The sequence below is a fragment of the Lepus europaeus genome, chromosome 17 (assembly GCF_033115175.1).
Source record: "Lepus europaeus isolate LE1 chromosome 17, mLepTim1.pri, whole genome shotgun sequence".
NCBI classification, from domain to species: domain Eukaryota; kingdom Metazoa; phylum Chordata; class Mammalia; order Lagomorpha; family Leporidae; genus Lepus; species Lepus europaeus.
The window spans coordinates 57,316,750-57,342,213 of NC_084843.1; the positions used below are offsets into that span (position 1 = coordinate 57,316,750).

The window sequence follows — 25,464 nt, forward strand, 5'->3', positions numbered from 1 at the left end:
ACTGGCCTCTCTACCTCCACTCTACCTAGGGGCCCATTGCTGCCAGAGTAATGTTCCTAAAGTGCAAATTTTCTCATAGCATTTCCCTGATTAAAATTTCTTAATACCCCCCTTAGCTTTTAGATTATAGTTAAAACTTTTTAATTTAGCACACAGATCTTTCCTAAGTAGGTCTACAAGCAGCTCATCAGCTTCAACTCTTTTTCCTTCCACAAATCACCCTTCAGCTCTGAACTATTACTAAGTTCTATCACATAACTTTTCCTGTTATTTTGCTTCTTAGTCTGTAAATTTAAGAGAGCCAGACCACAACAGCATTTTTCTTTCATTTGAGTTCCCTAGAACATAGCACACATGATAAGAACACAAAAAAATAACCATTTTCAGGATAAATAATCATGTCAGATCTAGCTAGAATGATGCTAATCTTTATTTAAATTAAAATTGATTATATAGTTCAGACTTGTATGGTCAAAGTATACAAAATTTAAATTACACAGGAAGAATACGTTCAAGATACCTATTGTACATAGTAACTCCAATTAATAATGTTATATTACATATTTAAAAATCAGTGAAAGTAGATTTTAAGTATTCTCACCACAAAAAACAAGAATATAAAGTAATACATATATTAAATATCTTGATTTAGTCATTTCATAATGTATACTTACATCAAAATATCTGTACAGTATAGGTATATAGAATATTTACTTGTCAATTTAAAAATTAACTGAATATTTTGAAAGTAAAAAGTAAATAAATTTTCTTCTTAAGGTTTTAAACATGAAATCCAAGATAAATCCAGTAAATAGTCCCTATTTATCTCTAAGTCATATTCCTTGTATTGTATCTTAAATACCACTTTACTTGCCTTTTTTATATCTCAATATGATTTCATATATTTTACCTAAGATATTTTGCAATATAGTTGGATTTTATCTGTTCTTAATTATAGTCTCTCCCTTACTAAATTGCTATTTTTAATAGAAAAAAAAAACCCTTATAAAGTCTTTTTGTTAGCACATACCAACTTTTTTATTTTTTTAAAAGATTTATTTATTTACTTGAAACAGTTACACAAAGAGAGAAGGAGAGGCAGAGAGAGAGAGAGATCTTCCATTTGCTGGTTCACTCCCCAGATGGCTGCAATGGCCAGAGCTGCGCTGATCCAAAGCCAGGAGCCAGAAGTTTCTTCCAGGTTTCCCACAAGGGTACAGGGGCCCAAGGACTTGGGCCATCTTCCACTACTTTCCCAGGCCATAGCAGACAGCGGGATCGGAAATGGAGCAGCCGGGAAATGGATCGGAAATGGAGCCAGCACTGCAGACAGCAGCTTTATCCACTATGCCACAGCACCGGCCCCCATACCCACTTTTAAAAATAGATATGGCCTCAAGAAGTCTCAGGTACCTATATGATATCAATTTTCTGTCAATATAATAAATATTCTTTATTTTCAGAATCTCTATTCTGCTTAGAAATGCTTTATAATAATTTGTGTACCAATATTAAATATGTATTTGACATGGTTAGTAAACACTACATATTTTCCATGAGAAACTGGTCTATTATTAATCCAAAGGAATCAATAGTCCAATTTTAAAACAAACCAATAAAAAAAAATCCAGCAATGGTATGATAAATATAAAAAGTTGCAAAAGTTAGTTCAATTCAGGAATTTCTCTTCATTTTTAAGAGAAAGATGAGTCAAGAGAGGGAAGATGAAAGAAAACATATACGAGTTCTCCACAGATAATTTATATAGCATATCATTTAATCTCCAGAGAGCCCTTTCAAAGTAGTAAGACTAAGTTTTCTTCCTCTTGTAACTCATACCTTTCCCAAAGTCATCCAGCTTTCAACAGAGCCAGGATCCAAGCAAGGTCTCCTTCCTTCCAAAACCCTCGTTTTCTCCCCCTTATTATACTGACTCCTAAAGAAAGCAGGAGACATCCAAGCCAATTTTTTCCCAAATAAAAATTGATTTTTATAAAATCCTAATGCCAACAAAATAGAGTATGAAATCCTAAAAAGTATAAATGGTACAGAGAAATCTGAAAAATGTAAGATTATCCAACAGAGAAAAAAACATTAAATTTCTATTAAAATTACAAGCAATTGGTGGCAATCGAACCAAATTGCCTTTCCAAGTTTGTAAAATTATGAAATATCAAAATATCACCCCTCTGTGTCCCTTGTTATCTTTGATTTGGACCTGTTTCCCCTAAAAGAAAACATGTATTTCCTTAAAGAACTAGAGACTTTCAAAAAAACCACAATGTCAGGAAGCCTTGATTCTTTTTTTTGTTTGTTTGTTTTTTGTTTTTGTTTTTGTTTTTTTGTTTTTGACAGGCAGAGTGGACAGTGAGAGAGAGAGACAGAGAGAAAGTTCTTCCTTTGCCGTTGGTTCACCCTCCAATGGCCACCACGGTTGGCGCGCTGCGACCGGCGCATCACGCTGATCCAATGGCAGGAGCCAGGTGCTTCTCCTGGTCTCCCATGGGGTGCAGGGCCCAAGCACTTAGGCCATCCTCCACTGCACTCCCTGGCCACAGCAGAGAGCTGGCCTGGAAGAGGGGCAACCGCAAGGCGGAGGATTAGCCTAGTGAGCTGCGGCGCCGGCCAGGAAGCCTTGATTCTTTAATTACATATTAACTCTATGCAGGTTCCCATTGAGATTTGCTCAGTGACCCATGGTTGTATTTGTTGGTGGTCTCAAACTATGTACTCAATCATAATTGGATCTCTGGGAACATTCTCAGTGTAAAGAGAATAATTCAATGGAGATAGGAAAGCAGAAAGATATGAGGAAATGTATGGGTACAATTAATCAAAAATGTAGTAACTTCTCATTTACCTGATATCTAAATGGAAATACACTTTGTTAGAAATGAAAAATTCTATTATTTAGAAAAAGTATTCAAAAAGAATAAAATATTAAGACCACTCAAGAAAGCAGTGTGACAGCAGAAGAATTTTTTAATGGTTTGCAAAGAATAAAAACAAAAGGTAGCAAAGACTTTTATTCGGGGAGGGGCCACAGTTTACACAACAAGTTAAACTGTAGCCAGCATTTTATATATAGTGTCGATTTGAGTCTTGGATGCTCCAATTCCAATCCAGCTCCCTGATAATGTGCCCAGGAAAGTAGCGAAAGATGGCCAACCTACTTGGGCCACTGCTACACATGTGGGAAACCCAGATGAAGTACCAGGATCCTTGCTTCAGCCATACCCAGCCTTGGCTGTTGCAGCCACTTGGGAAGTGAACCAGAGGATAGAAGATCTGTCTCTCTCACAATGTAACTGCCTTTCAAATAAATCTTTCTTTAAAAAAAATGGGTTACATAAAGAAAAAAAAATCCAGAAGCTTTCATGAAACAATAAAAATACGATAAAAATTCAGAAGCATGCTAAGCTGGATCATATGGCAATTCTACTTTTAGTTTTATGAGGAACCTCCATTCAAGGACACCTCAAGAAGTTTATCAAAAATGCATATTTTTTTTGACAGGCTGAGTGGATAGTGAGAGAGAGAGAGAGAGAGAGAGAGAGAGAAAGGTCTTCCTTTGCCATTGGTTCACCCCCCAATGGCACGCTGTGGCCGGCGCGCTGCGGCCAGCGCACTGCGCTGATCCGAAGGCAGGAGCCAGGTGCTTATCCTGGTCTCCCATGCAGGTGCAGGGCCCAAGGACTTGGGCCATCCTGCACTGCACTCCCGGGCCACAGCAGAGAGCTGGACTGGAAGAGGGGCAACCGGGATAGAATCCGGCGTCCTGACCGGGACTAGAACCCGGTGTGCCAGCTCCCCAGGCAGAGAATTAGCCTATCGAGCCGTGGCGCTGGCCAAAAATGCATATTATGATAAAACCATGCACAGATGTCAGTTTTTTGCATGGAATTAAACTTATCTTTTAATCCCACTTTTCCATGAACTTTTGAGGTGCCTTCATACTGTTTTCTAAATGTTTGTACTAATTTACATTCCAAGTCTACAAATGAATACAACACTAATTTATGAATATATAACAAAATATTTTTAAAAGATGGAGCGAGGCAGGTCATTGTTCATTATATAGAAAACAATGTCACAAAATAAAAAGGTAGCCCACTTTTTCAGAAAGAAGAATGCATACTCAGAAGAAAAAAAAACTGTATCTTTGAAGTAGATGGCCCTATCCCTCACAAAAGTCTATAAAAGTCTATTACACAGTAGGTTTTACACATCGTGTGTGTGTGTGTGTGTATAAGAGAGAGATAGAGAGAGAGAGAGAGAGAGAGAGAGAAATATGCACTACCTACAGAGTTTTTAAGAAAGCACTGTCTATATTGAAGAAAATACATTAAGAAGTAATTTAAGCAATTTAAGGTAGACAATAATATTCTGAGGGTACAAATTAGCAGAATCCAAGTTGAGTTGCAGAGAGTTAGCCACTCTTCATTCAAATTAACAGGAACTTGGGAGTATGAGAGGGGGGAAATAGGGAAAAAGAATGTGGAAAAGAAATAAGACAAAGCCACTTAAAATATATTATTACATATAGAACCCTCCCTTACATAATCACAAAGTAACTTTTACTATATTCCTAGAAATGTCTTGCCTGGTGGGGTTGGAGTGTGTGTGATTCTGTGTGTATGTGTGTGTACACGTGCTTGCATGTGATGTGTGCTACTTCTGGATGAACATAATGCAAAAAAAAAAATAGAAAAACAATTCATACATGAAGACCCTTCAGCAGAAGCAAAAATTTGTAGTCAGAGGTGACCTAGAGAATATGAGCTCCTAGAGAATTGACAGATTTATGGAAAACCTGAGGAGAACATTATACTTGACAGAACATGGAATGAGAGTACAAAGTATATCGAGATCTTAAAGGCAAGGAGATCATAGCAGACAAGCCTTTGTAAGAGTGTAAGTAGATGAAAAACGATCAGAAAAAAAGAAAAAAGAAATGAATTACAAGCAAGTAAGCAATGGTCACGTAGAGCTCTTACTGTACTATGACATCATGCCAACTAACTTCATTTCCTTTGTATCAGGGGTTACCAGACTAATAAATCCATGATGCCACTGAAAATAGATCTTGGGGGCGAGCACTGTGGCTTAGTAGGCTAAGCATCTGCCTGTGGCAACAGCATCCCACATGGGAGCCCATTCGTGCTGGCTGCTCCTCTTCAGATCCAGCTCTCTGCTTATGACCCGGGAAAGCATTAGCAGACAGCCAAAGAGCTTGGGCCCCTGCACTCACATGGGAGACCCAGAAGAAGCTCCTGACTCCTGGCTCCTGGCTCCTGGCTTTGGTTCGGCCCAGCTCCGGCCATTGTGGCCATTTGGGAAGTGAACCAGCGGATGGGAGACCTCTCTCTCTTCTCTGTCTCTCCTTCTCTCTCTGTGTAACTCTAACTTTCAAATAAAATAAATAAATCTCTTTTTAAAAAAAGAGTTTTGATCTCAATATTTTATGTGAGTTACCTAAAATCTAGAATATACATAGAGAAGGATTTCCTGAAATGATTTCGAGGACTTCTATTTTCTTGAATGGCAAATTAGTAATGCAGTCCAATCCTTCCGCTGAAGAAAACAAATAAGCTTAGATGAAATATAAAATACTTCATCTTAAAAATTTCAAAGAGCCAATAAGCCAGTGGGGAATTTTCCAATAAGTTGCAGGAAAAGCAATGTTCAGCACAAAGACAGCCATCACCTGAGAAGACAAGTGAGTGAAAACCAGGAAAATGAAAGCAGTAGCAGAGACACTCAGGAGTTCACACATGGGATTTTTCAAATATGATCATAAGAAAACTCTGCTTAATGTATTCAAGTGGATCAAAATAAATATTTAAAATTTCAGTAGGAAACTAAAGATCATCCAAAAGGACTTAGTCAAAAAAAAAAAAAAAAAAACTTAGCCAAGAAGAAAGAAAACAGACATTTTAGAGGGTTCATGGTGGTCTGAAACTGTCATTTAAGGAATGTCCAAGGCTCAAGAAATTTTTAGCCCCAGATAGGGGAAGATATAGGTAAGTACCAAAAGTAATCATCATTATTTCAAAAATATTTTAACTATTGCTTTGATTCTAGCAAAACTAGTAGTAGTGAATGGAAATAGCTAGGATGTAACTTTAAGCTGAGTTTGAGGAAGATGTCTCCAACAATTTAGAACTGTCCAAAATTGGGTTCAGTGTCTCACAGAATTGATATTATTTTCATTGTTAGTAATCATATTTATGAACATTCAAAACTATATACATGTACATATATACATATGTGTGTGTGTGTGCTGCATTTTGTATATGTCACATTTTGTAGCAAACAATCTTTCTAACTCAGGTAACATATAAGGGCCCTGAAATTTCTCCACTATGATTCCTTCTTTTATTATTAATATAAAAAGAACATTGTTCATTCCATAGGTACAGTTCCAAGAAGACAACCATATTCCCTCAGTCCTCTGTTCTCCCCTAACCCCCCTTCCTCCCTTCCCTCTCTTCCTCAGTTTTTGCAAAGACATAATTTTAATCCACTCTATATTCACAGACTTAATTTGCCACTAATCAAAATATTCAACAAGTAACAAATGGGAAGACCACAGTTCCACAGGAATATAAACAAGGCCTAAAGGTAACAATCACATCCCAAAATGTCCACTTTGCCTACACATTTTTTGTATTAACTGCCACATATCAGAGTAAATACATATTTGCCTTTTTTTTTTTCCAAAGAATGAGAGGTAGTTTAGTGGGAACAGGGTTGTGGCAGTTTTGTAAGATGAAAAAGTTCTGGAGATTTGTTGCATAATAATACACACACTCTTATCACTATAGAACTAGATGTTTTTACCTGGTTAAGATGGTAGATTTTACATGTATTTTGCCACAATAAAAAAGAAAAATGGAACAATTTTAAATGAAAATTCTTATTTTACCTTTAAAAATTCCACTTGTGACAAATAATTTCAATAAAAAAGAACTACTATTTTTCTCTTTCTTTTGGAAATTTTCCAATTCAAAATTAATCCCTTTTATGTGTACTGTGATATCACACAGATATTTAGTGGGCAGATGAGCAAATCTCTGGATTCAAATGGAAACAAGCAGCTGATGTTTTTAGGGTTGTTCAAGGGTCCCTGGGTGGGGATACATCCTGTGAGGAAGGAAACCACTAGAATCTGATATCCAAGCAGGGATCAGAAGCACAAGTTCTATGCTCACTGTGGAGCAGCACTATAAAAGCTGATAGCCAACCACTGGAGGGCACTGGTATTCTAGCTCTTGGTCCAGCAGTAGTAGATCACTGTAACCGCTCCAGGGATCTTTTTTAATTATTTTTCATTAATATAAAGAGAAAAGCTTTATGCATTCTATATGTACAGTTCCAAAAAGTTAACCACACTTCCCTCACCCCCCTGCTCCCTCTCAATCCTCCTCCTTCTCCCCTCTTCATCAATTTTTGCAAGTACATAATTTTAATCCACTCTGTACTAACAGCCTTAATTTGCCACTAATCATAATCAACAAGTAAAAGTAGTAAGATTAGTTTCACAGAAGTATACACAAGGGCTGAAAATGGCAATCATATCCCAAAATTATCATTTCATGCCTATAGTAACTGCCAAATATCAGAGAAAACATATGATACTTGTTTTTGAGACTGGTTTATTTCACTAAGCATAATGACTTCCAGTTATATCCATTTTATTGCAAAAGACAGGATTTAATTTTTATGGCTGATTAGTATTTCATTGTGTGTGTGTGTGTATATATATCAAATTTTCTTTATTCAGTCTTTGGTTGGTGGAAATTTAGGTTGATCCCATATCTTAGCTATTGAGAATTGAGCTGCAATAAACATGTGGGTACAAAAAATTCTTTCATATGCTGATTTCATTTCCTTTGGGTAAATTCCCAGGAGTGAGATGGCTGGGTCATATTTTAGATCTGTTTTCAGATCTAAGAGGAATCTCCATACTGTCATCCATAATGGTTATATAAGTTTACATTCCCACCAACAGTGGATTAGGATACCTTTTTCCTAAAATCCTCACCAGCATTAATTGCTGATTTTTGGATGACAGTCATTCTAACAAGGGTGAGGTAAAACTTCATTGTGGTTTTCATTTGCATTTCCCTGATCCTGAGCATTTTTTCAAGCATCTGTCAGCCATTTGTATTTTATGCTTTGAAAAATGCCAGTTCATGTCCTTAGCCCATTTCTTAATTGAATTGTTTTGTTGTCAGTTTCTTGAGCTCTTTATAGATTCTAGAAATAATTCTTTATCAATTGCATAGTTAGCAAACATTTTCTCCCATTCTGCCATTTGTTTCTTCAAAAACACTGATTCTTTTGATTCCAAGTAGAAGTTTAATATTACCATACTCATTATTAGAGAAATCTCAAACAAGTATTTCCCAAAGTACAGCTTTAAAACTTGCAGGATTAATATATTACAGAAGAGTTCTAGGGTCAAAAAGCATTTTGGGAAACTCTGGTTTAAACAAGGTTACATAAAGTTCTTTGCTATGATATTTCTCAGCAAAGAATTTTTTTTAAAGATTTATTTATGTAAAAGTCCGAGTTACACAGAGAGAAGGAGAGGCAGAGAGAGAGAGAGAGAGGTATTCCATCAACTGGTTCACTCGCCAATTGGCCACAATGGCCGGAGCTGTGCTGATCTGAAGCCAGGAGCCAGGAGCTTCTTCCAGGTCTCCCACAAGCGTACAGGGGCCTAAGGACTTGGACCATCTTCTACTGCTTTCCCAGGCCATAGCAGAGAGCTGGATGGGAAGTGGAGCAGCTGAGACTTGAACTGGCACCCATGTGGGATGCTGGCATAGCAGGCAGAGGCTTTATCCGCTATGCCACAGTGCCAGCCCAATCAGCAAAGAACCTTAATGTGATAATGTGGGTTAAAAAAATTCAGAGATTTTCTGCTTCAACATTGACCATTAAAAAAACCTTTTAAATTTTAAATGTTATAGGACAGGTTTATAAAATAGTTTTTTGGAAATGCTAGGCTAAATAATTGCAATCTTGATTATCTCAAAAACATATGAAACTTTGAAAGAGCTGAGTTGATAATATAATTCATATACAAGCATCCCTCAGTACCCATGGGGAATTGGCTCCAGGATCTCAACAGATACCAAACGCTGCAAATGTTCGAATCCGTTATAAAAAATGGCAATATCATGTGCATGTAACCTACATACACTACATACATACTCCTATTCTCTTTAAATCATCTCTAGATTACTTATAATGCCTAATATAATCTAAGTAATTTGTAAATAGTTGTTATATTCCTAGGGAATAACAATAACAAAACTATCCATATATGTTCAGTAAAGAGGCAATTTTTTGCAAATATTTTCAATCCATGTTGGTTTGAATCTACATAACCTGTGTATATGAAAGGCCACTGTACATGTTAATGTTTCCTAAGGATGAAATGATTTTGAGAAATCAAAATTCACCACAAAATTTCTTCCATTCTCTTTAAGAAGATTCCATTTCCTTTTTCATAGATGAAGTATCATTGTTGTGGTATACAAGCTAATAAACAACTTAAATCATCTACCCCCAATACAGGCTCTGTTAAGGCACCAACAAGTGTGGGAGAATATGCCTGGGGTTAAGAAGTTGACATACTCAGGGCCAGTAATTTGCAGTACGTTAAGCTGTCACCTGTAAAATGCCAGCATCTCATATTGGAGCACCAGCAAATGGAAGATCTCTCTCTCTCTCTCTCTCTCGCTCTCGCTCTCGCTCTCTCTCCTCCCCTATGTCAACTCTGCCTTTCAAATAAATAAAATCAATCATTTTAAAAAATGAAAGATGTTGGCACACTCAACTTCATTTATTAACCTGTTATAAGCCTATGAACTCCTCTACACATTTCTAAAAGCTATTTGAAGTTAAAGCTATTTTAACTTTTAGAGTACTAAGTTCCAAAAGTGTTATTTTTTCTCGTTGTCTTGAGCAAGTTATTTAAATTTAATGGGCCACAGTTTCCTCCTCTGTAAGATAGCAATCATAATCATAATGCTATAATGAGGACTGAATTAGAGGAGATAAACCAAAACAGTACTTGGTACATTGTAAAATATTCAATAAAGGTTAACTATAATTTTTATTGCAGCAGGTAGAACTCTGCATTTATTTGATCTACAAATATCCCCCTGCTTCACTTAGACAACATGATGTGTGTGAATTGCCTACCATTGTGCCTAACTCAGAGGGCATTCAATTAAAATGGTAATGAAGCTGGTTATGTTCTTTACATACATGTATATAGTTACCTCCTAACTGATTACGTAGGTATCCATTTTCACCTTACAAAAGCCATTGGTCCTATCTCAATAAGTCAAGTCTGAAACAGGACCTTTCATACTCATTTCTGGTCTACAGCGTTAACTAGTGTCTGTATCACGTGTGATAAAAATGATCTCAGAAAAGTTCAGAAATTTGTCTAAGGTGATTCACCAAACAAATAACTAAGTCACAAGAGTTAAAAAAGTACTGAATTATTTTTATAGTAGTGAAATGATCAAAAGAAAAAAAGATGAAAGTACAATGGAAGGCCCACTCTAAATGTTAAAGTGAGTGATAGTGATTATGAGTGAGATGCAAAGAAAGGTTTAGCTCAGCAAGTAGAATAATTTATTTTGACAAGCAGGTCAATCAAATAAGGTCATCAGTTGTCAAATGGAGTACTATAATCATCAGAGACCTTTATGGAAACAGATGTATTTATAGACAAAAATATAAGGGTCCTTTTTAAAGCGAGAAATACAAGAGATTTCAAAAATTTGTAACCTTTTCATCTGGACACTATTAATGACTTCATCAAACTAAACAAATACGGAAAGTTTAATAAAAGGATGATAATGAAACTTTCTACTAAAACTACGATATGGACTTGTTTGGTAAAATAAAGCAAGCTGCATATAATGCTATTTTTGTACCCTCCTAGTTGAAATATATTATTCACGCATTTAAACCTATGTATACATTTTCATAATAGATCACCCTAGACATCACAACTGAACCATAAACATTCACTATTTATCCTGGATCACAAGGAGCTGGCAAAGTAGCATTCATTTATAAACTAAGGTAAACTTCGAAACATTGTAAGCTTGAAGATTTCTTACACAAATTATTTATAAGTATATATTTATCATATAGTATCCATATAATTATGCTATGTTTTTATTCATATGTATATGGGGCACAATAATTCAAATGGTCAAAAGCTTGTAAGTTTCTCCTAGTCACTTTGTTATCAGTAAGCCGTCTTCTGTTACTCAACTTTCCAGTGGCTCTCAGACTCACTTCTGGCTGCATTCTTTGAAGTATACATTAGTCTTCACAACCCAATTTGGCCAGCTTCTGATGAGTGATATTAAAAGATGAGGGTGAGGCCACGATACCACAGGATTGATGTCAGGTTCACAGAATGGAATTGGAAGTAAGAACAATGCCAAGGTAAACTAAGTCATCTTTTACTTACGGTGGACACGTGTTGCAGAAGACACATGACATCAATCATGTCCGCAAGGATAAGGAGTCGAGTTACTGCAGCCAACAAGGCACGTGCAGCTTGAACAACAGCCTCCCTTTTTGGGAGATAACAGGGGTCATCTGTAAATTGCTCAGCTGATACCTTCAAAGCTTTACCTGAAAAAATATAACCCCAAATAAGCTATACTTTAAGTTTCAACTATGCTTATTTCAGCATTCATTAGCCATTCTAATTCCAAGTATATTCCATGGCTAAGCATAATTTTAAAATACTATCAGTTGGCATTAAAATGTTGTGTTTTGATAAACAATGAAGTTTCAAATTGACATTTGTTTTTCATAAATTCTCTCAAATTAAAGCATGATACTATCTTCCTGCAAGAAAATTGTGCTCAACTGACTAGCAACATCCAGTAAAATGGCTGTCAACCTTTGCATTTGCTGAATCTCATTTACTGTGAAAGGTTTCATCACTAAAACTTCAATCATAAACAACTCTGTTTACAAAAATGAAGTAAATCTTCATTGAGCTACTTTCTACTTTCTGACTTAGTGGAAGTTAGAAAAGAGCTAGCCTTCAAGAAAATGAGACAGCACCTCTACGATAAAATTTTAACAAAGACAGATTTAACCTATATCAATGTAATGGATAAACAATATCCTGGGGCTGACTCCGTGGCGCAGTAGGTTAATCCTCCGCCTGCGGCGTCAGCATCCCATATGGGCACCAGTTCTAGTCCCAGCTGCTCCTCTTCCAATCCAACTCTCTGCTATGGCCTGGGAAAGCAGTAGAAGATGAGCCAAGTGCTTGGGCCCCTGCACCTACATGGGAGACCAGGAAGAAGCTCCTGGCTCCTGGCTTCAGGTCAGCGTAGCTCCGGCCATTTCAGCCAGCTGAGGAGTGAACTAATAGAAGAAAGACTTTTCTCTCTGTCTCTTCCTCTCACTGTCTGTAACTCTACCTCTCAAATAAATAAATAAATTTTTTAAAAGAAACAATATCCTAAACTTAGTTTCAAAAATACTACTACCTCATAGTACAATTGATAGAAAAATATCATATCCACTTTTTTAAAGCTCTTTTCATTTAAAATACATTTTATTATAAAAGTAATGTGTACTCATTTGGATTTTTTTAAATAATTTTTTGAAGATTTATTTCTTTACTTGAAAATCAGAGTTACACAAAGAAGGAGAGGCTGAGAGAGAGATAGAGAGGACTTCCATCCGCTGGTTCACTCCCCAATTGGCCTCAATGGCTGGAGCTGATTCAGTCTGAAACCAGGAGCCAGGAGTTTCTCCCTTGTCTCCCATGTAGGTACAGGAGACCAAGGACTTGGGCCATATTCCACTGCTGTCCCAGGTCATTGCAGAGAGATAGATCAGAAGTAGAGCAGCCAGGTCTTGAACTGGTGCCCGTATGGGATGCAGGGGCTTAACCTGCTACACCACAGCGCTGGCCCAGCTCATTTGTTTTTAAAAGTTTCCAGTTGGCCAGTGCCACGGCTCACTTGGCTAATCCTCCACCTGCAGCGCCAGCACCCGGGGTTCTAGTCCCGGTTGGGGCACCAGATTCTGTCCTGGTTGCTCCTCTTCCAGTCCAGCTCTCTGCTGTGGCCAGGGAAGACAGTGGAGGATGGCCCAGGTCCTTGGGCCCTGCACCCACATGGGAGACCAGAAGAAGGCACCTGGCTCCTGGCTTCGGATCGGTGCAGCACACCGGCCGCAATGGCCACTTGGGGGGTGAACCAACGGAAAAGGAAGACCTCTCTCTCTCTCTCTCTCTCACTGTCTAACTCTGCCTGTCAAAAAAAAAAAGTTTCCAGTTAAGAGACTCCCTTTACATTCAAATAAGCTTCTTTTAATTCCATTTTTCAACAAACTTTGTGAAATATCCTTGTATTGCCAACAACTTTACCAAATCACAGTCACCCCACCAATAAATGAAAGGGTCTATCTTATCTACGTCACAAATATTTTAATTTTCATATTTGTAAACTTCAGTTTAAATAAAACAGTTGTTTCTTATAATGGACAAAACCTGTAAGGAGGGTCTAATGCTTTCTCAAAATGCTAACAGGTCTCATTTAGTTCTCTTTAAGCAATACCAAGTCAGAAACTCTAAACTCACAGACACTTCTGAGATCAAATTGTTATACCTAATTTTCTAATTCTGGTTACATGGATTTTCAGTGTCCTTATCTATTGGGAAGGGATAAAAATATTACTTATCTAACAGGATTTCTGGGATGTTCATATGAGATAGTTCTTATCATATATTAGAACAGTATCAACATGGAAAGCATTCAACAAGTACTAGCTATGATTTTTCAGGAAATTTCTAAGAGAGATAAAAAGGGTGATTTTTATGTCCTTCTCTGCAATCCAAAACTGCTGAAAGGAGAATGAAAAACTAAATTGATCCAAAAATTTAGAGAGCAGATGAATCTCCACAAGATTATCGTTTCTTGCTGTGATTCTGAATTCAAAAGTTATAATAGACTTGTAGAACAATTTGACTTCACATACTAAAACAAAACATATTAAAAATAACTATATGTTTTTAATGCTAAAAATGTTGGAATATTGAACAACTTGTAAAAGAGCTATGCTCAGAGAAACATCATTTAAATGACTATTACAGTTTTTGTCTCATGAAAAGCAAGACAGGTAATACTGTTTGGAAGAGAAAAGTTACTCCAAAATACATACAATGCTGTAACTTAACTTCCTATTATTAGATTTACCCCTGTACCACCACCAATGCCCAAACAGTGTATCAAAGCTTTCCACCTGGCTTCAACTCACACTTCTGGTCCCCACTTAAACATCACTTCCTCTGGGAAGCTTTAAATCCTCATTATTGATACAGGTCTCCCAGAATTCCATGCTTCCTATAATAGCCTTCATCATCATTATTGTATCAACTTGAATCAAGGCCTATCTTTTCTTTTGGATCATAAGACTAGTGAGCACAAGAACTTCACTGGTCCTTTCACCACAGTTTTCCCAGGGTCTAGCCTAAGTCATAATCTATCACAAATATTTAATACACTGAATGTGTAAGGCTAAACAAGCAAGTAAATGAGAATTACTTTTCTTTGAAAACATTTGTTAGTCCCTGTATCACAGAGCTACACCTAGTGAGGCAGAAAACAGAGATCAATACAAAATAATTTTGCATTCTAAGAAGTTCATAGTCAAGTGAAGGTTAACACACAAGGATACAATCTAGGTAGGGCTCTGACAAAGGCCTACACAAAGTATTAAGACACAAGGAGGAGAGCCCATCTCTCCCTGAGGTGTTAGAGAACACACAGAAGAATGTTCTATGTTAAGAGAAGCATGTTCCAACTATTGAAAAAGAAAGCTGGCTTGCAGAATTTGGCCAGTTCATTTTCAAACTGATTTTTTTTTCAGGGAAAAAAATGCTATTTTCCTAATTAGATATAAAAAACGTACACCAAACTTCCTTTCAAACTAGAATACGAGTACCAGTATTTTATGAAGTTGACATGTGGGGAGTCAACTGTTTTTGAAATATCAATCTGAGGACCAGCTTTGTGGTGCAGTAAGTAAAACTGCTGCCTGCAATGCAGGCATCTGGCCATTTTTTAAGACTTTCAGTAAACTAGTGTATATATGGAGTGGGATATCATGAAAGAAAAGTGTATTTTTATTTATATTTATTTTAAAGATGAAATGACCTAGTCATTAAACTTTAAAATAAAAGCATTATAAGCAAGATTGGGAATGATATTTCCTTTTTAAAAAAAAAATTGTTCATTTATTTTAAAGGTCAGAGCTACAGAGAGGGAGAGACAAGAGAGATCTTCCATACACTGGTTAACTTCTCAGATGGCTACAACGGCCAGAGCTGGGCTAGGTCAAAGCCAGGAGTTTATTCCAGTCTCAAACAGGAGTGGCAGGGACCCAACATTTGGGTCATCCTCTGCTGCCTTTCCTAGTCCATCAGCAGGGAGCTGGATCAAAAGTGGAGAAACTGGGATACAAATCAGTGCCCATATCAGATGCAGGTAAATCTTTCATATGTTGATTTCATTTCCTTTGGATATATTCCCAGGAGTGAGATAGCTAGGTCATTTGGTAGGTCTATTTTTAGTTTTCTGAGGACTCTCCATACTGTTTTCATAATGGTTGCATCAAGCAGATATTTCAGATTTTTTTTTTGAAGATAAAAAAACATGTTTTAAACAGAAGAGTGACAGAGGAATCAGTAGAAAGATGTTTGCTTTCTAAAAATAGACCTACCAAATGACCTAGCTATCCCACTCCTGGGAATATATCCAAAGGAAATGAAATAAACATATGAAAGATTTACCTGCATTCCCATGTTTATAGCAATTCAATTAACATTAGCTAAGATATGGAATCAACCTAGATATCCATCAACTGATTACTGATATAGAAAATGTGATACACATACAATACAGAATATTACTCAACCATAAAAAAGAAAGAAATCCTAAGAATAATTGTGTGTTAATTAAAGAGTTCAACCAACAGTATTAAGTAGAACAAAAAATACTAAAAGGGATAAAGTAAGAAGTTGTTCATCAACATTCAGGGCAAGGGATGATCAAGTCACCGTTTCTCATAGTGTCCATTTCACTTCAACAGGTTTCCTTTTTGGTGCTCGATTAGTTGTCACCGATCAGGGAGAACATATGAGATTTGTCCCTTTGGGACTGGCTTATTTCACTCAGCATAATGTTTTCCAGATTCCTCCATTTTGTTGCAAATGACTGGATTTCATTTTTTTTTTTACTGCTGTATAGTATTCTATAGAGTACATGTCCCATAATTTCTTTATCCAGTATACTGTTGATGGGCATTTGGGTTGGTTCCAGGTCTTAGCTATTGTGAATTGAGCTGCAATAAACATTAAGGTGCAGACCGTTTTTTGTTTCACAATTTAATTTCCTTTGGGTAAATTCCAAGGAGTGGGATGGCTGGGTTGAATGGTAGGGTTATATTCAGGTTTCTGAGGAATCTCCAGACAGACTTCCATAGTGGCTTTACCAGTTTGCATTCCCACCAACAGTGGGTTAGTGTCCCTTTTTCCCCACATCCTCGCCAGCATCTGTTGTTGGTAGATTTCTGTATGTGTGCCATTCTAACCGGAGTGAGGTGAAGCCGCATTGTGGTTTTGATTTGCATTTCCCTGATTGCTAATGATCCTGAACATTTTTTCATGTGCCTGTTGGCCATTTGGATTTCCTCTTTTGAAAAATGTCTATTGAGGTCCTTGGCCCATCTCTTAAGTGGGTTGTTTGTTTTGTTGTGGAGTTTCTTGATCTCTTTGTAGATTCTGGTTATTAATCCTTTATCTGTTGCATAGTTTGTGAATATTTTTTCCCATTCTGTCGGTTGCCTCTTCACTTTCCTGACTGTTTCTTTTGCAGTACAGAAACTGCTCAATTTGATGCAATCCCAATTGATAATTTTGTCTTTGACTGCCTGTGCCTCCGGGGTCTTTTCCAAGAAGTCCTTGCCTATGCCTATATCTTGCAGGGGTTCTCCAATGTTCTCTAATAATTTGATGGTCTCGGGTCATAGATTTAGATCTTTAATCCATGTTGAGTGGATTTTCGTGTAAGGTGTAAGGTAGGAGTCTTGTTTCATGCTTCTGCACGTGGAAATCCAGTTTTCCCAGCACCATTTATTGAATAGACTGACCTTATTCCGGGAATTGGTTTTAGATCCCTGATTTGAAAGGCAGAGTTACAGAAAGAGGAGTAAAGAGAGAGAGATAGAAAGAGAGATTTCCACCTGCTGGCTGCAACTTCTAGGACTGGGCCAGGCCGGAGACAGGAGCTTCAGCCATGTCTCCCAGATGGGTGGCAGGAGCCCAAGTACTTGGGCCATCTTTCACTGCTTTCCCAATTTGTTATCAGGGAGCTGGATCAGAAGCGAAGAAGCCAGGACTCGAACCGGCACTCCTATTGAATGCTGGCATCACAGGCAGCAGCTGAGTCTGCTGCACAACAACACTGGAGCCTACAGGGTTCTTTTATAGGTACTTGGTACATTTAAAGTGTAACTTCACTTTCTGAAAGTGATTATTATACTTATTATAAACGCAAAAGAAAATATTTTACAATGTCTATCCACAGGAGAAAATGACACAACCAAAACGAAAAGTACTCAAGATCAAATTTCTTCAAACAATTACTATTAACATTATATCTGTGATCCAATTAAGATTTATAGTATGTCTTTGATCACCTTTCTATGGGTGTGTTCTAAAATACCATTTTTGTGCAACATGTACTAGTGCCTATTAATGGATTCGATTAATAGTAGTAACAAACTCTATTGCAATGGATTTCACAGACTGAGACTAGGCACTAGGGGTTTGGGTTTATTTGTTTTAAATTGGGGAAATGCCTTTTTTAATTTGAAAGCTCCTAAGAGGTAGAAGCTTGAATTTACCTTTAGAACAGACTGTTCTTTTATTTGGCATGTTAGAGAGAATGATTTCAATTACATCCAAAACTTTAACAGATGTTTTCTTCAAAAAGGTAAATACACTCCTTTAAAATGTTTGAAACAGCTTGCAAAGAGAAAAACATTTAGGATAATAAAGAAAATCCTATCATAACAGAAAGAACGGTTGGAAAGCTGGACTCAGGCTGTGTACTACAAGGACATCAGCAGAGCTGTGGACTCAGAATGAAGCTGCATATGGTTGCCTTTGTAAACTAGTGGCTGTATTTTATTTTTATTACCTTCAAACTCTCAGTAAAGTCCTATTAAAATCTATAATTTGCTTTCATCGAAGTAGAGACCATATTTCTTCTCACCTGAGACCAAAAAATATACAAAAACAATCTTATGAAAGCAGTGAACATCAAATCGTGAAGGACAGTAACCCCTGAAAACAAGAAAACAAATAGAAGGAGCCCTTTGACAGCCTCATTCACCTGCTAAGAGGGATTTTCCAGGACACAATGCAGGAAAGAGAAACCAGAGAAGAGACTGGGAAAACTGCACTGAGACAGAGCTGAGAGTCCTGGGATATCCAGGCAGCTAAAGAACACCAGATACAAATGGGAAAGCAGAGAGTTATATAGAGAACTCAGAAGATTTGCAGAGGTTCCTCTTTGAGGACTCAGCTCAATACTGATCAACCCAAACATGGGAAGAAATTTCCCAAGGCTAGGAAAAGAAACATCCAAAAAGATTCAGCTAACAGTACTTTTCACTCACACAGGAGTGGGAATAGTGCTCGTCCTACCACCATACTGGAAACTTCATAACTCATGGGATATTGGGTATATAGAAGGGTCTTGCCTCAATAGTGAGAAAAAATTAGACTAAGCATTGTCCCATTCCCTCCTAAAAAAGCAATTTAAGGAAAACAGAATTCCCACCTTCAAAGTATGCAGCAGATATATTCATCAGATAACAGCTGTGGACAGACAAAAGCAACAGTAGGCCAAGAATAATGATTTAACTAAAATGGAAGGCCATGAGCAGCCAGCCACTGAGCCATGTACCATTGGGAACTCTCAAAACAAGTTGGACAACACTTTCTTAGGGCTAATATTACATATAAAATTATATTTTTTATAAAACATAAATTTGAATGGAACTAAGTTCTAAAAAAAGTAGTGAAGACATCTCCTCTCCTCATAATTTGGATATAATAGAAGCTGTCTTAAGAGAATCCCTCTTAGTCCCTGATTTTTATTAATAAACTCTTTTTATTCTCTCTTGGCAACATAGTAATAAGCCTTCCTTTCTACTCAATGTGAGAAGATTAACTCAAATATATTGTAGTTGATATATAGCAGGGGAGAAAGAGAGAGAGAGAGAACACTCCCATTTGCTGGTTCACTCCTCAAATGCCTACAATTGCCCAGACTGGGCCAGTTTGAAGTAAATTTGATCTATGTCCTCCACATGGATGGCAGGGACCCAACTACTTGAAATATCACCTGTTGAACATCACCAGGAAGCTAAAATGGGGAGCAGAGTCAGGCCTCAAACTCAAGCTTTCTGGTATGGGAAGAAGGACTCCCAACTGGCAGCTTAACTACAAGGTCAAACACCCACCTCCAATTAAGTAGTTTTAATAAATATGTAAATCTAGCAAATATGAGTACAAAAAGACTCTATTATTCCTTCAAAAATTAGTTTAAATGCTATGGAGACGTTCAGCAAACATGAGTTTTCAAAAATGTGGGGACTGGCATCACGTTATGGTGGGTTAAGCCACCACCTGTAGCACCAGTATCTCATGTGGGCACAGGTTCAAGTACCAGCTGCTTCACTTCTGATCCAGCTTCCTGCTAATGCACCTGGGAAAGCAGTGGAAAATGGCCCAATTGCTTGGGCCCCTGCCACCCATTTGGGAGATCCAGAAGTTCATGGCTTCAGTTTGGCACAGCCCCAGCCATTGCAGCCATTTGAACCAGTGTATGAAAAATCTCTGTCTCTCCCTTCTCTAACTCTACCTTTAAAATAATCTAATAAGTATTTTAAAAGAATATCAAATTAAGTGTGGAAGGAAATAAAAATGGTAAAAGTGGAGGTGAAGCAAAACAAGAGATTATAAAATATCAAGAAAGATTCTGCATTTAGGTAGCTTCCCTAGTGTCATTAAGTTATCTTCCATTAAGACAACAAAACTATAAATCTAGTCAAGTTAGTGTACTTGTGATTTAGGCAAAAATTGTCAGTATGAGACTTAGTCAACCTAGAAATCGCCTGGATACAACCTACAGAAAGAGAGAACAAATTTCTTGTTGTATCATTTAAGATAAAATATTTAAGGGGTGTTTGTGTGTGAACCAATGAAATTTTCACTTCCATTGATAAGAATAAATATTAAAGCAGAAATGTCCAATATGGCTGAATAGAGGTGTCCAGTACAACCTCTCTCTACAAAGAAAAGGCAAAACAACAATGGTTAACTGCATTGCAAGATAAGTAGCCTAAGGAAAGCACTAGAACTCAGAAAGGGAAATACAAGAATCGAAGCCAACTGTAATCCACAGCCAACTAGATGTCTCACTGCAGAGACTTGACATTGCTGGGTAAAAGATAAATGTAAGAATTCCAACACCTCCCCCTCCATCACTGCAAACACCAGAAATCCCTTCAGAATTACACAAATATGTGGAGTCTGAACAACATGCTTCTGAACAAACAGTGGATCACTGAAGAAAATAAAAGACAAATTTTAAAATTTCTCAAAACAAATTAAAATGGAAAAACATACCAAAAACCTATACTATACAGCAAAAGCAGTGCTAAAGTGCCTATATTGAAAAAATATTTTTTAAATTTATTTGAAAGCCAAGAGACAGAAAAAGACAGACAGACAAAAGAGCTTTCTCACTCCCCAAATGCCCACAACAGGTCAAATACAGGAGCCAGGAACTCAAGCCAGGTCTCCCACATAGGTGATGGGAACTCAGGTACTTGAGCCATCTCCTGCTGTCTCCCAGAGTATACATCTGCAGGAAGATGGAAATAAGAAATGAGTCAGGACTTGAACCCAGACAATCCAAGTGGTATCTAATTGTGCCAAATGCCTATCCCTAAAGATCTTAAATAAACAATCTAACAAGCTGTCTCAGGGAACTGGAATAGCAAGAATAAACCAAATCCAAGAGTAAAAGAAGAAAAGAAATAAGATCAAAGTAGAAATATACATAATAAAGTCAAAGAAAACAATAGAAATGATTGATAATTGAAGAGGATTTTTTGACAAATGAAATTGTCTCTCAAGATGAATCAAGAAAAAAGAGTGAAGATTCAAATAAAATCAGATATGAAAAGGAGATATTATAGCTGATAACACAGAAATACAAAGGATCATTAGGAACTATTATAGATAACTATATGCAAAAAATTTGGAAAACCTAAATGAAATGTTTTTATTTCTGGATGCATATAACCTACAAAAACTGAACCAGGAAAATGTAGAAAACCTGAATGAACCAATGACAATTAATGAGACTGAATTATTAACAAGTCTCCCAGCAAAGAAAAGCTCATGACTAGATAACTTCATGCTAAATTCTACCAAACTGTCAAGGAAGAACTAAGTCCATTCTTCTCTAACCATTCTGAAAACTTGAAAGGAAGGAAACTCTAGTGTATTAGTCAGCTTTTCATGCTGACAGTGAAATATATGAGAAGCTACTTCTGGAGAAAGGTATTTTATTTCAGCTCACAGTTTTGGAGGTTCTCAGTCCAAGATCTGGCAGCACCACTGGTTTAGCATCTGACGATGACATTTTTGCTGGCAGAATCCCAAAATAGCACAGAGTATCACATGACAAGAGGAAATGAATGTTTCTCTAAGAATTTCCTAAAGCTACCATATTTTGATAATGGGGACACCACCCAATCTAATCCAATCTAATCACTTTCCAAAATCCCTACCTCTAAACACGATTGGATTAAGTTTCTGCATTCTTGGTGCTGTTAACAGAAGACTTTGAGTCCAAGCCTTTAACACACAGGGTTTTGGGAGATACCCAAATATCTAAAGTACCTACCAACTTATTCTACAAGCCCAACACTATCCTGATATTGAAACAACACAAGAAAATAACAAAAAAGAAAACCACAAACTAGTCTTTCTGATGAATATATATGCAAACTTTTTTTTAATTTAACAAGTTAATTGAGCAAAGAAAGACTGGTGAATGGGGTAGTCCTTAGAACATGAGCAAGTTCAGAAAGTATAGGAAGTCACAACATGGTCCGAAAGGTATTTTTGATGCAAGAATTTTAACAAAATACTAGCAAATTAAACACAACAGCATATCAAAGTGATCAAACACCATGATCAAGTAAGATTTACCCTAAAGATGTAAGGACGGTTCAACACACAAATCAACAATGTAACACAACACATCAACTCAATGAAGAATAAAAATCATATTATCATCTCAATACAGAAAAAGCATTCAATAAATTTCAATATCCATTCCTAATTAAAACTCTAAGGAATATTATTCATACCACAACACAATAAAAGCTATATAGGACAAACCCATAGCCAGTATCACACTGAATGAGGAAAACCTGAAAACATTTCCTCTAAGAGCTAGAACTACAGAATGTTGTCTATTCTAACCACTATTATTCAATATTTTATTAGAGGCTTGACCAAAGCTATTAGCCAAGAGAAAGAAAGAAATAACAATAAATAAATAATCAAGGAATAAATTTAACCAAGATATGAAAGACCTCCACAGAGAAAATTATTTAAAAGATTAAAGAAACTGATGATACAAAATAATGAAAACACCTCCTATCATCACAGATTAGAAGAATTAATACTGTTAAAATGTCTATACTACCCAAAGTGATATACAGATTCAACATAATTCCCATCAAAATTCCAATGACATTCTTTGAAAAAGTAGTAGAAACAATCCCAAAAATCCATATGGAGACACAATATTCCCTTAGTAGCCAAAGAAATGTTGAACAAAAAGAACAAAGAAGGAGGTACCAAAATACCTTATTTCAAGACAGACCTTCAGTATCCAAAACAGCATGAAACTGGCTTAAAACAGACACATAGATCAATGGGACAGAACAGGCCAGCGCTGTGGCTCAATAGGCTAATCCTCCGCCTTGCGGCGCCAGCACAAAAGGTTCTAGTCCTGGTCGGGGCACTGGATTCTGTCCCGGTTGCCCCTCTTCCACTCCAGCTCTCTGCTGTGGCCCAGGAGTGCAGTGGAGGATGGCCTAAGTGCTTGGGCCCTGCATCCGCATGGGAGACCAGGAGAAGCACCTGGCTCCTGGCTTCAGATCAGCACAGTGTGCCAGCCGCAGCGGCCATTGGAGGGTGAACCAACAGTAAAGGAAGACCTTTCTCTCTGTCTCTCTCTCTCTCACTGTCCACTCTGCCTGTTAAAAAAAAAAAGTGCAAAAAAAAAAAAAATGGGATGGAACAGAGATCCCAAAAAGTAACCCACACATCTACAGTCAACAAAGGTACAAAAATGTACACTGGACAAAGGGCAGTCTCTTCAACAAATGGGTCGGAAAAATTTGATATTTATATATAGAAGGCTGACCCTTAACACTTCCTCTCTACCTCTCTAAAAATTCAAATGATAATGGATTGCATACTTAAATAAAAGACCTTGAACTATGAAACTGCTATAATAAAACACTGGGAAAACACTTTAAGGCATTAGTGTAGACAACAATATTTTGGGAAGACCCCAAAAACAAAGGAAACAAAAACAAAATCATACAAATGGGATTATACCAAACCAAGAAGCTTCTGCATGGCAAAGAAAATAATCAACAGAGTGAACAGAAAACTAACGAGGTGGAAGAAAATATTTGCTAACTATTCATCTGACAAAAGATTAATATATAGAAAATATAAGGAACTCAAAAATCTCAACAACAAAAAAATCCAGTTAAGAAATAGGCAAATCATCTAAATAAACATTTATCAATGGAAAAAAACACAAATGGCAAACAAATATGTGAAAAAAAAATGTTCAAAATCACTAGCCATCAGTGAAAGGTTAATCAAAACTACAATGAGCTATCATCTCACTGCAATTAGCATGGCTACTTTCAAACACACACACACACACACACACAACAAATATTAGTGAAAAAGTGGGGAAAAAAAGGGAATCCTTATACACTGTTTGTAGGAATGCAAATTAGTAGAGCCATTATGGATAAAAACATGGAGATTTAAAAAAAACCTAAAATTAGTTCTACCTTATACCCAGCTATCCCACTTCTGAGTATTTGTCCAAAAGAAAAGAAATCAGCACATCACAGGTATCTTTACTCCCAAGTTCACTGTAGCACTATTCACTATAACCAAGATACAGACTCAACCTAGGTGTCCACTGATGGATTAATGGGTAAAGAAAATATGACATATATACATTATATAGCATTATCCATCTATTAAAAAGAATGAAATCCTGACACCTGCAACAAAAGGATGGGCCTGCAGGTCACTATGTTAAGTGAAATAACCCAGACACAAAAAGACAAGTATCACAAGTTCTTTTTCATATATGCAAGGTAAAAAAAAAAAAAACTTGATATGAAATTGGAACAGTGATTACTAGAGACTGGTAAAGTGGCAAGAGGGAGTTTAGTGGAATGTTAAATAAAGGGTACTAAAGCATAGCTAAGTAGAAGTAATAGATTCTAGTGTTCCTCAGCACAATGTGGCAACTACTGATCACAATATGTATTGTATAATATATAAACAAATGAAAAAGAGGAGCTGGTAGACACCAAACATGGAGAAAGAGTAGGGAAGGAGAAAGGCTGATTTCTGATTCAATCAGTTTATAGCATATGTATGTATTGAAACACCCTATGCCCCATAAAGGTGTAAAAGTATTGCACATGAATCACAATTTTTAAAAATAAATTAAAAACTGCAATGAAATATCTCATCCCAGTGAGAATGTCTATTATCAAAAACAGAAGACATAACAAATCCTGATAAGGATGTAGAGAAAGGAGAACTTATACACTGTTAGTGGGGATATAAATAAGTATAGTAATTATGGAAAACAGCATTGAAAATAGAACTACAATATGAGCCAGCATTCCCAATATTGGGTGTATATCCAAGAGACTAAAATAATTTCAGAGATACCTACATGCTCATTTTATTATAGTCTATTCACAAGAAACATTATATAGAATCAACTAAAATGTCCATCAATGGATGAATGGATAAGTAATATGATATAGATATATTATGAAATATTACTGGGCCATATTCTATCATTTGCAGTAAATGTATGGAACTAGAGGACATTAAGTTGAGTGCAGTAAGCCAAATACAGAAAGACAAATATCTCATGTTCTCATTTATTTACGAAAGCTAAAAAGTTGACCACATAAAAGCAGAGAGTCAAATGGAGGTCAGTGAGGCTAGGAATG

General features: G+C 36.7%; 1 protein-coding gene across 1 annotated transcript in view; it reads right to left on the reverse strand.

Moving 5' to 3' along the window:
• CTNNA3 (catenin alpha 3) overlaps positions 1–25,464 on the reverse strand; it is a 1,620,267-nt gene that overhangs the window by 1,526,731 nt on the left and 68,072 nt on the right. Inside the window, exon 3 of the mRNA XM_062214092.1 lies at positions 11,516–11,682. Within this exon, the coding sequence (XP_062070076.1) occupies positions 11,516–11,682 (167 nt within the window). The remainder of the gene's footprint in view (positions 1–11,515; positions 11,683–25,464) is intronic.